A 13,858-nucleotide genomic window follows, 5' to 3' on the forward strand; every position below is an offset into this window, starting at 1 on the left:
AAAATCTGACTTTCAAATAAAAATAAATAAAATTGTAATAAAGAAATGCAGCAACAACATGGAAAGCAACTTTCTTCCACACCAAGGAGAGGCAGTGGCAGCGGAGACGGCATCAACTTTAATCCCATCATGGACAAAAGAACAGCAGTAACCTGTACAAGTAAACCTTCTTTAAAGCACATTTAAAAATACTCTTTATTCACTCCCTATAAAATACTTCCATTTTATAAGTAAGCAAAACTTAAAAGCCTATTTCTTGTCACATTTTTCTCTTAGAAAAAAACTGATTTTAATTAAGCTGGCTTTAATTATCAAATGGAACTTTGCCTCTGTGAGCAATATAATTATAAACGTAAACTAGAAAAGAGCTTCGGGGATTTAGATGATAAGGGTACCCCTACAGCTGATAAATCCTGCAGGCAGCCGACAGAAACACTTGGAGATGACGGGTCAGTTGTCGGCACATGATGGTACTTTCACATTTCAGAGCATCAAAGTTTGCAGACTTTAACTAACAGATCCAGTTCCAAAACTCAGTAACCTCTTTTTAATTCAAATTCATTTTTAAGATGTATTTAAAATACCATTATTTTGGTGCCTGATTAAGAAAAAAAAAAGCTACAAAGGTTAGCCCCCAGACAATGAGGCCCTGCTTGGAATTCCATTAGGTTAGCAGCTTTGAGCGCTGGTAAAAGCTCCAACTGGCTTTGTGTCCTTTAATTTAAATGCCTCATGTTCTGAATATAGGCATGCTTTAGAAAATATTCAACTCTCAATTCTGAAGATACAACTCACAAAAGTAAACCTTAGTTTTTCACCCATAACAATGATCCAGTATCTCAATTTGTCAATATGTCAAAATTTCCTTTCCTGACAGAAATTACATTTGCAAAATCTTAAAACTCCTAGTTGAACAGTTTTTTACAATATGACATCCAAGTTGCACAGAAGGCCCCAGTGATCACTAGGAAATTTACCACAGTCCAGTTTTTCCAACCCAAGGAGGTCCAAACTTCGGGGAATAATGTGGCCCTCGTCTGCTGCTGCTCTGAAGAATATCCGATCAAAGCGCAGCTTGCAAGGAGCAGCTATGCCCAGGTTAGAGTTCACCCGGGTGTCCCATGTATACTGGCAATGCTTAGGTTTGCCCAGAAACTCCCAGACATCCAAAATGTTGTTGGGTAGACCACCACATTTGGTTACCTAAAAAGAAAAAGAATACTCTGTGAGACTTCTACTCTTCTCTGTCTCATTTTTCAAAGATGTTTTATTTGAAAGGCAGAATTAAAGAGAGAACAGATACACCGGGAGATCTTCCATCTTCTGGTTTACTTCCCAAGTGACTACAATAGCCAGGGATGGGCCAGGCCCAAGGCAGGAGCCAGGAAGTCTCTCTGGGTCTCCTACATGGATGGAAGGGGTCGAAGGGTTTGGGCCATCTTCCACTGTTTTCCCAGGTACATTAATAGGGAGCTGGGTTACAAGTTTCCCAGCCACTCCACTTCCAATCCAGCTCCCTGCTAATGGCCTGGGAAAAGCGGCAGAAGGCGCGAGCATCTGGGCTCCTTCCCACCACCCAGGTGGAAGACCTGGAAGCCAGCGCTGGCTGTTGCGGCCCTGGGGGGAGTAAACCACAGAGGATGGAAGAGCTCTTGTCTCTCCCTTTCTCTCTGTAACTTTGCCTTCTAAATAAAATAAATTAGATGTCCTGGTTATTATCGGATATAAGCACAGCATTTCGAATCAGAAAGTTAGAAACTATTAGTATACAAAGGTAAAATAGCTTTATTCTAAAAAGCATTTTTATAGCCAGTAGGTAATATAAAATATCAATATAGCCAAAGGTATTTGGAATTTGTCCCTTGTTTTCTGCCATAAACAGGCTCCTAACTGTGGGCATCAGATAAAACTTGCAAGGCTGAATACGCACTGGGCAGTTATCACTATTTGGAGTATTTCAGTCCAGAAAGTGAATACAAGGCAAAACTGTTACTCTACATTAGTCTGTAATTCAGAAGGCCGCATTTATACGAGCCAATGTTGTCAAGTGCCCTAAGAGTATCATTTTGAATGTATCAGCAATATTATTTCTCCCTTCTCCCGTTCACACTTCAACATTTAAAACTGTTTGGCAAAATATTCAGAAAACTTTCTCATTGTAACCATTTGTAAGCATAAAGTTCTGTGGCATTATGTATATTCACACTCCGTACAAACACCACCATCCATCTCCAGGACTTCATCTTCTCCAACTGAGATTCTGCACGTTAACTCTGAGTTCTCCATATCCTGTGCTCTCTGCCCCTGGCTACCACAATTCTACCTTCAGTCTCTACAAACTGGAGTTCATATAAGAAAATTCTTGTGTTTTTTTTTTTTTAGCTTTTTGGTTGGCTTCATTCACTTTACATGTCTTTAGCAGTCGTTCAGGCTGCAGCACGTATCAACACTTCCTTCCTGGTTTAGGCTGGGCAGCATGCACTGTATGCACACACTGTACTGGGTTTACTCATCCTTCTGCCAGTAATACCTGGATTGTTTCCAGCTTTCGGTTAATGGAAATAATTGTGGTACAACAGACTAATTGTTTAAAAGTCCCTGTTTCAAATTTTTTACAAAAAAGGAAAAAAACAAAAACAGGTGTAGAACTGCTGTATTAACTGGTAATTCCACATTTATGGTTTAAGGTCCTGAAAAATCCTGACCTATTTCAAATAAAGTAAGAGGAAAAAGACTATTTCAAATCTCAGCATGGTGATGGAAGAAAAAAAAAATCCTGTAAGAGAGAACAGAAGGAAGCTGGCACAGACAGCTGACCTTCCACCCGTGGCACCAACAGCCACATGAACGCCTATTTGTATTCCAGCTGCTCTACTTTTTTTTTTTTAAGATTTACTTATTTTTATTGGAAAGTCAGATATACAAAGAGGAGACACAGAGAGGAAGATCTTCCATCTGCTGATTCACTCCCCAAGTGGTCAAAACGGCCAGAACTGAGCCTACCCAAAGCCAGTAGCTAGGAGCTTCTTCTAGGTCTCCCACACAGGTGCAGGAGCCCAAGGCTTTGGACCATCCTCGACTGCTTTCCCAGGTCACAAACAGGGGGCTGGATGGCAAGTGGGGCTGCTGAGACACGAACCAGGACTTTAGCCACTAGGCTACTGCGCCAGGCCCCCAGCTGCTATACTTGTAATCCAACTCCACGCTAATACACCTAGGAAAGCAGGCCCAAGTGCTTGAGTCCCACCTCCATTTGGGAGATCTAGATGCAGTTCCTGGCTTCAGACCAGCCCACCTCTGGCCATTAGTCATGCAGGGAGTGAACCAGCAGATGAAAGATCTTTGTCTCTCTCTCTTATCTGTCTATAACTCTTTCAAATAGACAAATCTTTTAAAAAAAAAAAAAAAGAAAAAGAGAGAAAGACTTTGAAAGAGAACTATAAATGGTTCTCATCTTGCAACTAGGAGTACTGCAAATACATTCAACCTTTTCTAAGCTCTTCTAATCAGTACTGTTTTTCTACACTCCCCTTCTTAATCCAATGGACACGTGCATACTGCTTTGCTGTCTAGTTCATACGCAGTATGTGTTTTCTCCCAATAATGTAAGAGTTTCTTCCACCGCAGGCATAAACACGCTAAATAATTGTTGAATTGCATCTGGAAGGTCAATCACATATTTTGAATTACTAGTAGTTCTAGTTTTAACAGGCTGGACAAAGAAACCTGAATTACTTCCCAGAACAATCATTTTCCTACAAATATAAAAAGGACTTTGTCACTCACTTCTTGATCCCTTAAATTTGTATCTCCTGCAAATATAACAGTCGCTGATTCTGGAGCCTCCTGGATTTTCTGTAGAACCACTTTTAACTGATTCATCCGTTCCACGGCATGGCCCCTGGTGCTCTCCAAATGGGAGGTCATAAGGTAAAGTTCATTCCCGGACAAACTCACCTGCAATGGGATAAACAATTACCATCATTAAAATGATCCACTGATCACCACGACTGAACTTCAGTAACAGAATCAACAGGCTTTTTCATCAAATGGGTTATATTTACTAAACACGATCAGCACTGGGCCTGGCGCCAATGGCTTAGTGGTTAAATCCTCATATTGCAAGCACTAGGATCCCATATGGACACTGGTTTTTGTTCCAGCTGCAACACTTCAAATCCAGCTCCCTGCTTATGGCCTAGGAGAGCAGTGGAGGATGACTCAAAGCCTTGGGACCCTACACTTGCATGGGAGACCCAGAAGAAGCTCCTGACTTTGAATCAGCTCAGCTTAGACTGTTGCAGCCACTTTGGGGAGTGAACGAGCAGATGAAAGATTTTTATCTCCATATTCCTCTATAAATCTGTCTTCCCAACAAAATAAATAAATCTTTAATTTTATGGACCTGGCACACAGACACTGTGTTTTCTTTTTCATTTCTTCCACCCTTGTGTTGGTTATTCAGTGGCGCATTTTTCAACTCCATGGTGCTGTAAATTTTCTGTTTTAGCTTCATTCCTGTTGGTGACTTTGTTTCGTGGCTTCTCATTTAAGGGAATATGTAGTGACGGCATAATAGATACTATCACATTCAGATGTGAAGATATAATGCAGTATGCATCCCTACTAACAAATCAAAGACAGACTCCCAATGAAACTGCTGGACATACCTAGACAATGGGATGCTGGACTGTCTGATGTTGTCTGTACCAGCAATGTCAGGGCACACTTAAATAACAGACTGATGCACTTATGACAGCTTGTAAAGGACTATACTGTTGTAATAATATGGGGAAAATGAGTTGGAGGGTGGGAATTTGAAGAAGGGGTAGATAAATAAAATAAGAATCATTTACCACTTGGAATTCAGATACCCATACTGGTGGTCTGTGCTGTACAGTAGGGAAAGCTGACAACCAAAATGCTGGCATCATGTAAGGGTGCAAGTTCATGTCTTAACTGCTCCACTTTGACTCCAGATCTCCGCTAATGGCCTGGGAAAGCAGACCAGGGTGACCCAAGAGCACAGGTCCCTGCCACTAACGTGGAAAACAAAAGCTCCTGATTCAGCCTGACCCAGTCCTGGCCATCTGGGAAGTGAACCAGCTGATAGAAGACCTCTCTCTCTCTCTTAGCTCTTTGAAAAAAAAGAATAAATCCTTAAAAAAAAAAGGAAGAAGAAAGGCAGACACGCTGCAGGATGTCATCACACTAACCACGGCAGACCCAAGTCTCATTTCATGGCACTGGCCTTCCAGCTCTTGTGCGCTCCAGCTGCTGTGACTTTCCACCCTCGTTCCTGTCACATCACCCATTTCAGGCTCTAAGAGCCACTGCACATGATGGGGGTTCGTTACCCACCCACCCAGCCACCCCTCTTGAGATTTACAGAAGCGTCTCCATGGTGGGCTCTCAACCTGGACTCTTTCTAATGTCTTTCTTATATACGTACCAAAGCCACATTCAAATATCACTCAGCAGTCTGGCCGAAAGTCCTTTCACATCGCTTTACCCTTCTCCTATGGCACATATGTCTTTCCTATGTCCTACTTACTATATATTATATACAATCTCCCCTAAGAAAATTCAACATTGTGTAAGAGCAAGATCTATTTGATTCAGTTTTGCAAGTCTCACAGGGTACAACCTAGGCCCATACACAAGAGAGTAAAAACATTAGGAGGCAAGTGGGACGCTGGAAAACACTCAAGATAACTGTTAATACTGAATCTATATTAAGACTTCCAAGAGCCACCACTGTGCTTCAGTGGACCTTACTGCTGTCCCATACCTGAGTGCTCCCTGCTAATGGGCCTAGGAAAGCAGAAAACGGCCTACGTACTTAGGTCCTTGTGTACCATGTGGGAGACTCGAATGAAGCTCCTGGCTACTCTTTCCAGCATTACCCAGACCTGATTCATGTGGCCAATTGGGGAAGCAAATCATCAGATGCAAGATATCTCTGTCTCTCTCTGTCAGCCTTTCAAAGTTAGAGAATAAATACATCTTTTTAAAATAGAAGTCAATTTTACAAGTATATCCATATTAAAAGTTTACATAAAAACTAAATTCTTTACTTATTTATTTTTATTGGAAATTTAGACAAACAGAGGAGGAGAGACAGAAAGATATTCTATCCACTGATCCACTCCCCAAGTGGCAGCAACGGCCAAAGCTGAGCCAATCCAAGGCTAGGAGCCTCTTCCAGGTCTCCCACGTGGGTGCAGGGTCCCAAGGCTTTGGGTCATTCTCCACTGCTTTCCCAGGCCACAAGCAGGGAGCTGGATGGGAAGTAGGGCTGCCAGGATTAGAAATGGTGTCTAAATGGGATCCCGGCACATGCAAGGCCAGGACTTCAGCCATTAGGCTACCACACAAAGCCCAAAAACTAAGTTCTTTAACATTGCTTACAACAACCTATGTGTAAAGAAAACATTTTTACCTAATGGTAACAGTTTTCAGAAAACAACACCATAGATTTATAAACATTCTTTTGTTTTGTTTTTTCCTTTTAAAAAGTCAATTTTAAAATGGCTTACTTGCACACACAAAAGGTTCCTCATCATTTTGGTATTTGGAAAAGGAATTATCTCTTGGCTTTTTAATTTCACTCTGGATTTCTTCAACATTATAGCTGTGAAATATCCTTCTTCATTACCTAAAAATGTTGTGGAAAAGAATTTAGGCTGAGAAGATCAAGGGTGTTTTCAGTCTACAATAAATTTCTGACCTGAAGATTTTGTAACAATCAGGGAACAGATACACTAGTTCAAAACAGTCCAAGAAAACAAACAAAGCCACGTGCTTACCAGACCCTCTGATAAAATCTAACTGGAAGTAGAGAAGGCAACAAAACTATGAGCATTGTGTCACAGCAGTGCAAACTGCCACCTGGAATGTTCCATATTCTGTATGATGAATGCTGCACGGAGTCCTGGCTCCACAATTTCCAAACCAGATCCCTGTTAATGAATCTGGGAAGCAAAGGATGCTGGCTTGAGTACTTGGGTTCCTGCCGCCACGTGGGAGAAGCAGATGGAGTTAGCGCTGCCGGCCTCATTCATCCCCAGCCACTCACTGGCACTTAGGGCAGGAACCAATAGATGGAACATCTCTCTCTCTCTCCCTCCTCCTTTTCTATCACTCTGCCTTTCAAATGAATAATTAAAAAAAAAGGTATATACCAAAATAATTAATGCTATAAATAGGTAAGAAATACCTATAACTTGGGCCCAGCGCAACAGAGTAATGGTTAAGGTCCTGGTCTTGAACGCACCGAGATCCCAAATAGGCGCCGGTCCTAATCCCAGCAGCTCCACTTCCCATCCAGCTCCCTGCTTGTGGCCTGGGAAAGCAGTCGAGGAAAGCTCAAAGCCTTGGGACCCTGCACCAACATGGGAGACCCGGAAAGAAGTTCCGGGCTCCTGGCTTTGGATAGGTGCAGCACTGGCCGTTGCGGTCACTTGGGGAGTGAACCATTGGATGGAAGACCTTCCTCTCTGTCTCTCCTCCTCTCTGTACATCTGCCTTTCCAATAAAATAAATCTTAAAAAAGAAAGAAAGAAATACCTAAAACTCACACAGCAGGTAAGACTTGGAGACAAACTAACATATGCTTAAAGAACAGGATGGAAAGGAGTGAATGAAAGCTCCTGGCAGTTTTCCAGGAAAGAGAGAAGCAGACCCAGAAGTGGTAACTGCTTTAGCGAACAGAGAATCATGGACAGAGGAGAATGTTCTGCCACAGCCTAGAAACACTTGCACTTAACACAAACATACCACAAAAAGTACAGTTTCAAGCATTCAAGCAGAGTAGGCTGTCACCTATAATGCCAGCATCCCATATGTATGCTGGGTTCAAGACCTGACCCATCCACTTCCAACCCAGCTCCCTGCTACTGCACCTGGGAAAGTAGCAGAAGATGGCACACAAGTTCGGATCTCTGCAGCCATGTGGGGAATAAGACAGCAGACAGAAAATATCTGTCTCATTCTAATTCTGCCTTTTAAATAAAGTAAAGCAAGCTTTGCCCTCATGGTGGTCTGCTTTCAGAAAGGAGGCAAAACAAGCTTTGCCACCTAAAATCCAGAACCAAGAAAGCTGAAGGATTCTGGAAGAGAAATGGTATGGACTCAGACTAAAGGCCTCTCCACCCTGGGAGCTGGGGTTCTTCCTCCCTCACCCACCCCTTGGGGCACAATACCCGTCCCTGATACGGGATACTAACTTCTAGTTGGCTTTTTAATGCCTGGCGTTTAAATGTGAACAAGATCAATAAGTCTAAATGATATGACATAACCAAATAAAAAAGAAGAAGAAACTAAAGTAATGCTTATAAAGAGACCAACATGTAAAATAAACTAACGACTAATAAAAAATGTCTTACATGATAAGGTATTGCCTCTATAAACCAAAAATATATTATTGAAAAAAAAAAAAAAGACATCCAATGAATAAGAGGCCTGGGAAATTAAAATAATGATATGGAAAAAATAAGACCCGAAAAAGTGAGACATGAAAACTACAGAGTCAGCTCAAGAGACTGTAACATGGGAATTACCAAAAAAAAAAAAAAGGATTGGAGGGAGGAATTATGAGGAAGAGAGGAACAGAAGGAAAAGAAAATAAGCAAGAAAGGGGAAAAGAATGAAAACAGAAGGGACAAGGGAGGGAAGAAAGGATGCCCAGGTGCCAGTCCCAGCCTTGGCTCCGGAGTCCGGCTTCCTGCTTGGCAGGCTCTGAGAGGCAGCGGCGAGGCCCCAGGCACCTGGACCACACCCCTGCTCCCGGCTCAACCCTAACCCTGTCCTGCTTTCCCAGCACTGAGAGCGAACTGCGGGACGAGTGGGCTCTCTGCCCATCGTTCCCTTTCTCTCTCCAGCTCAAGAGGGGGAAAAAAAAAGACGAAAGGACACAAGAGTTAAGAATCACTGAAAGCTTCAGAGATTCAGGGAAAACAGGAATGAGCGACAACAGACTAATCATTATCAGACATTTAACAACACCTTGACAGTTCTGAGGGAAAACAACTTTCTACTCAGAAAACTATGTCCAGCCAAACTACCAATCAACTATAAATGTTTCAGGATTCAAAAACTGGGGTAAGTGCAGTAACACAGCAAGCTAATGCTCTGTCTTGTGTTGCTGGCACCCCAAATGGGCACTCCACTTCTGTTCCAGCTTTCTGCCTATCGAATGATAAAGCAGCGAAGGATGACTGAGGGCCCTAGGACCCTGGACCCATGAGGGAAACCCAGCAGAAGCTCCTGGCTTCAGATTGGCTCAGCTCTGACCACTGTGACCATTTGGGGAGGGAGCCAGCAGACAGAAGATCTTTCTGTCTTTCCTTCTTGTTGTCAGTCCACCTTTCAAATAAACAATCTTACAAAAACAAACAAACAAAAAACCTTACTACTTATTCACTTATTCTAGAAAGTAATCAGAGAAAGTTTTAATAAAATGAGGACCAGAAATCCAAATAAGAGAAGCAAAAGAATTCCCAAGAAAATGCAGAAAAGTAACACATGGAAACTGACCAGAAATCCTCTACCTTTACAATTTTCAATAGCAAATGAAAATTAAGTGAAAGTTAAATATTGTGAAAATCATCAGACATGGCCAATGTGACACCTCAAATGTACTATACAAAAAGCAATATAGATGGAAAACTGAAAGCTAAGTTATTCAGGCTAAAAACTCATAGATACTTTTTTGAAAAAGGATAATCATAAAGCAATATCATATTAAAAAATATTAACAGGGGACTGCCTGTAGAGTGTGAGTTCCAGGTTTGCTGTGGGTGGAGAGTGGCCTGCATGTGGCCTGGGAGTGGCGCCCTGGAGAAACTGCAGCAGGTCCTGAGCGGTCAGGATGACAAGGAGCAGGACCTGACCGCGCAGCTGCTAGATGCCCAGACCCTTAGCTTTAACAGCAGACTGAAATGGTTCATTACATACTTCATAGATGGCATTTCCTTTTCTCTCCTTGGAACTGGCCGGCTGTGGCTGCCTGGGGACATAAGTTCTTTGCCATGTTTTAAACCCTTGGGATCCTCACTGCCTTTGACACCTGCTTTTTTTTTTTAACTTTTTTTTTTTTAAGGATTTATTTATTTTTATCAGAAAGTCAGATATACAGAGAGAAGTAGAGACAGACAGAAAGATCTTCCAACTGCTGGTTCACTCCCCAAGCAACCGCAATGGCCAGAGCTGAACCTACCCAAAGCCAGGAGCCCGGAGCTTCTTCTAGGTCTCCCACATGGCTGCAGGATCCCAAGGCTTTGGGCCATCCTCGATTGCTTTCCCAGGCCACAGGCAGGGATTCGGATGGGAAGTGGGGCCGCTGGGATTAGAACCCATGACCATATAGGACTCCGGGGCATGAAAGGTGAGGACTTTAGCTACTAGGCTACCACGCAAGGCCTGAACACCTGCTTTCAAATGGGACCCATGAAACAACTGTAGAAAATGTTTGAAATAACAAGATTGCCTGCAAGCATTATTATGTTTCTGTGTTTCTTCTGTATGTTGTGCACCATCTTTTGATGGCACAAGAAAGGGTTAGCCTTATTATTTTGCATATTATAGTTCTTGTCTATGACCTGGTAAAATCTGTCATATATCCCTTATGCAAGGGACGCGGTGATGAAGTGCTGTTCTTCCCTTCTGAACTAAATGTGGCATTGTCCCCACCTGACCGACCCTGCATGGTGAAGGTAGCTCTTCCTGCAGAATGGTCACCCCAAGACCTGGCTGTTTTGTGTGCAGGTAAAACCTGCTACATACCTATTCAAGTTTGCTTTAAAAATGTTTTTAACAGAGGAGGGAGCGCAGGGGCAGTGCTAATCCTCCTCCTGTCGCACCATCATCCAATAATAGGCACCGGTTTGAGTCCCAGTTGCTCCACTTCTGATCCAGCTACCTGTTAGTGAGCCTGCGAAAGCAGTGAAGGGTGGCACAGGTTCCTGGACCTGGAAGAAGCTCCTGGCCCCCAGCATTGGAACAGTTTAGCTCTGGTCATTGCGACCATTTGTGGAGTAAATCAGCAGGTGGAAGATCTCTCTTCTCTGTAACTCTTTCAAGTAAAAATAAATAAAATCTTTTTTAAAAATTTAACAATTTCAACTCAAAGATCAGCATCTCAAATTTTAGTAAATTCATATTTCTCTGGAAAATTATCTATTTTAATCACTTTCTACATGTATTAAGTTGTATAAAATGTCTGTAATTCTTTCAGTATCCCGTGTCTTGCTTAGTCTTAAACTTCCTCATTTGTGCCTTTTACTCTCTGTGTGTCAAAAGACTAATCTTACTTATCTATTCACTGAGCTACCATCAAACAAAAAGAATTAACAAGAAAATTGTTACCTGCAATAATTTCATAATTACTTGCTCGCTTCTTTAGGTAGCTATAATATGGCGGGATTACTTCCTGTAGAAATATCACATCTGGGCTGTACCTAATTAAAAACATCAGTTTATGGTAAATCCCAGGTATACCATTTTAACTTTACCTACCACAGGAAGGAAATTCATGAAATAAACACGAAAGCGCAAGAGTACCTGATAGCCAACATTTACACTAACCTTTAACCACCACAGAGTGTTCTGCGCTGTTTTAACACACAACACTGTAATCATCAACCTCAAAAGAACTGCAATTACTGACAATACAGGTCGCTATCCTGAGAGCCTGCAATTGGTATGACTAACACTGGTACCAACAAGCTTTCCCAGTCACCTCCTTCTATCCTCTGCAAAGTTACTACTGACAATAAAGAAAAACTTCAGCAGAGCCACAAACCCAGTACAGAACAGGAGATTCTCTGGGCAACTTTGCACATCAGGGCTCACTGTGGGCTCCCAGCCACAGTTCAACAGGTAGATAATACTTGGAGGCTTCCTCTCCATCCCAAGCCCATCTGCTCTCAGACACTTTCCAAGGCTCTTTCTCATAGCAGGATTTAGAAGCACGCTCCCATAGGAAAGCCTGCAGCCCAGGGCTGCTCCGGCCTACATACACAAGATACATCCTATCACGGTGCCAACCACTGCCCAGCAGAGACCATACTCACAAAGCTAGGTAGGAACACACTCCCCGAGCCCTCTCTTGCAGGTGGTTTAGATCCAATCCATCAATGTTCCAGGTGATGAGAGAGAACATGCTGCCATCCTCCTGCGTGGTCTCGGACCGGCTGGCTTTAGAACTAATGGAGTCACTTGTTTCTTCACTGGTGAGATCAACACTGACAAGACCAGAATAAAGCAGAACTTGGAAAACAACTTATAAGTGAATTACTTTGGTCTTCATTTTACAGGTAAAATGTATCCACTTTTAGAAGAACAAAAGTCATGACTGAGGAAAAATTCTTACCATGTAAGCCAGAGACCTGCTCATTTACAGTTGGCCAACTCATTATCCTTCAGTATGTCTCTAACATAATCTTATAAACTGTAACCCCAAGTTGCACTAAGAAACATAGCAAATCTTAACCAAAATTAAGACATTTTCCCTTCCTTTCATATCTGAACCAGCGAACACCAACTAAACATACTGTAAATTACCTGGGACTAGTCTTATCAATAATGTCTGCCTAAGCGTATCAGGTGCCAGGCCCGGGATAGCATAGGGGCTAAAGTCCTCACCTTGAACGCTCTGGGCATTGGTTCTGATCCCTGTGGCCCCACATCCCATCCAGCTCCCTACTTGTGGCCTGGGAAAGCAGCTGAGGATGGCCCAAAACCTTTGGACCCTGCACCCGTGTGGGAGACCAGAAAGAAGCTCCTGGCTCCTGGCTTCGGATCAGCTCAGCTTGGATAGTTGCAGACGCTTGGGAGTGAACCATCGCACGGAAGATCTTTCTGTTTTTTCTCCTCTCTGTATATCTGCCTTTCCAATAAAAATAACTAAATCTTAAAAAAAAAAAAAAAAGATTTTCAGGTGTCCTAAGGCCCAATTAAAGAGGAATGTGCAAACAGCTCAAGTCCATCCCAAATACCCCTCCACCCAACCAACTCCACATCAACCTGATACCCGGGCTTTCCCAGGCGACTGTTACAGAACCCTGCCTGGAAACCTGCCTCACGGTCAACGGGCCTCATCTTGACTTCGCCCTGCGGCTTGCCCCCTTTCTCTGATGGAAAGGACACAGGTTGGACCCAGAGCGCGTTCTCTGCCCACGCCTGCCGGCTTGAAGTCAACCCTCTTCCTCTTGCCAACTCTCGTTTCTGCAGAGCTGGTTGTCTGCCCAACCTACCCGGGAACAAAACCTCCCGCGCCTCCAAATTCAAACCCCAGCGTGGCGGCCCTTCGCCCGCTAGGGGCCCACATCCCCGACCCTCTCACCAGGCCGCGGGCTCCGACGGGCGGCTCTCCGAGGCGCTCTCCTCCTCCGGCCGCTCGAAGTACGAGTCCAGCGCCCTCTGAAAAGCAAAGGCACACGGTGGGCCGCGCGCTCCTCGACGCGGGCCGGGGCGGAGGAAGACAGGCAGGCCGTACTTCCATCTCCCAGTCGTTCTCGGCTAGGTAGCACTGCGCCACGGCCACGTCGCAGCTCGCCACGGCAGCGAAATCCACACACTGGAGCCGCCGCCGCTTCGCCTCGGGCTCTTCCTCTTCCGACTCCATCTTCCCTCCGCCCCGCAGGCGGAGCACACCTGCAACAGGCTCCGCCTAGGGGCCTGCCGCCATGACGTGAGAGGTCCAGGCCGTGCGTGCGCGTGCCCGCGGGGCGGGGCGGGCTGTACGTGCGCGGGCTCCAGGGGGCGGGGCGAGCCGTGCGCGAGCCCCAGGGGGCGGGGCGAGCGGGGGGCGGGGCGGACAAGTGTGCGCGAGCTCCAGGAGGCGGGGCGGGGGCGG

The 13,858-nt window shown here is 44.2% G+C and overlaps 1 protein-coding gene and 1 pseudogene across 2 annotated transcripts; one reads left to right on the plus strand and one right to left on the minus strand.

Annotated features, from left to right (window-relative positions):
• Positions 1-450: 450 nt before the first annotated feature.
• Positions 451-13,692, minus strand: TDP2 (tyrosyl-DNA phosphodiesterase 2). Of its 2 annotated transcripts, XM_040967627.1 has the most exons (7): positions 13,499-13,690; positions 13,346-13,422; positions 12,075-12,245; positions 11,368-11,459; positions 6,540-6,658; positions 3,787-3,957; positions 451-1,203 (listed from the first exon to the last, which is right to left on the minus strand). In XM_040967627.1, exons 1-7 carry the CDS (start codon positions 13,625-13,627, stop codon positions 922-924), a joined length of 1,041 nt encoding a protein of 346 aa, XP_040823561.1. In that variant the 5' UTR covers positions 13,628-13,690; the 3' UTR covers positions 451-921. The 2 variants fall into 2 exon arrangements, with proteins under 2 accessions (XP_040823561.1, XP_040823562.1); XM_040967628.1 differs by lacking the exon at positions 3,787-3,957 and having other exon boundaries at positions 13,499-13,692.
• Positions 9,817-10,674, plus strand: LOC121147729 (annotated as a pseudogene).
• Positions 13,693-13,858: the final 166 nt, after the last annotated feature.

Source organism: Ochotona curzoniae, unplaced genomic scaffold, assembly GCF_017591425.1.
Source record: "Ochotona curzoniae isolate NIBS_2020 unplaced genomic scaffold, NIBS_Ocur_1.0 scaffold_461, whole genome shotgun sequence".
Taxonomy (NCBI): domain Eukaryota; kingdom Metazoa; phylum Chordata; class Mammalia; order Lagomorpha; family Ochotonidae; genus Ochotona; species Ochotona curzoniae.

What these genes read in the sequence shown, in the direction of transcription:
- TDP2 (XM_040967627.1), bottom strand. Translation starts at nt 13,627, where the DNA reads ATGGAGTCGGAAGAGGAAGAGCCCGAGGCGAAGCGGCGGCGGCTCCAG. An exon ending in TAATTATGAAATTATTGCAG is followed by an intron (nt 6,659 to 11,367) that starts GTAACAATTTTC and finishes CAACATTTTTAG; the next exon opens with GTAATGAAGAAGGATATTTC. An exon ending in GGAACCTTTTGTGTGTGCAA is followed by an intron (nt 3,958 to 6,539) that starts GTAAGCCATTTT and finishes ATCCCATTGCAG; the next exon opens with GTGAGTTTGTCCGGGAATGA.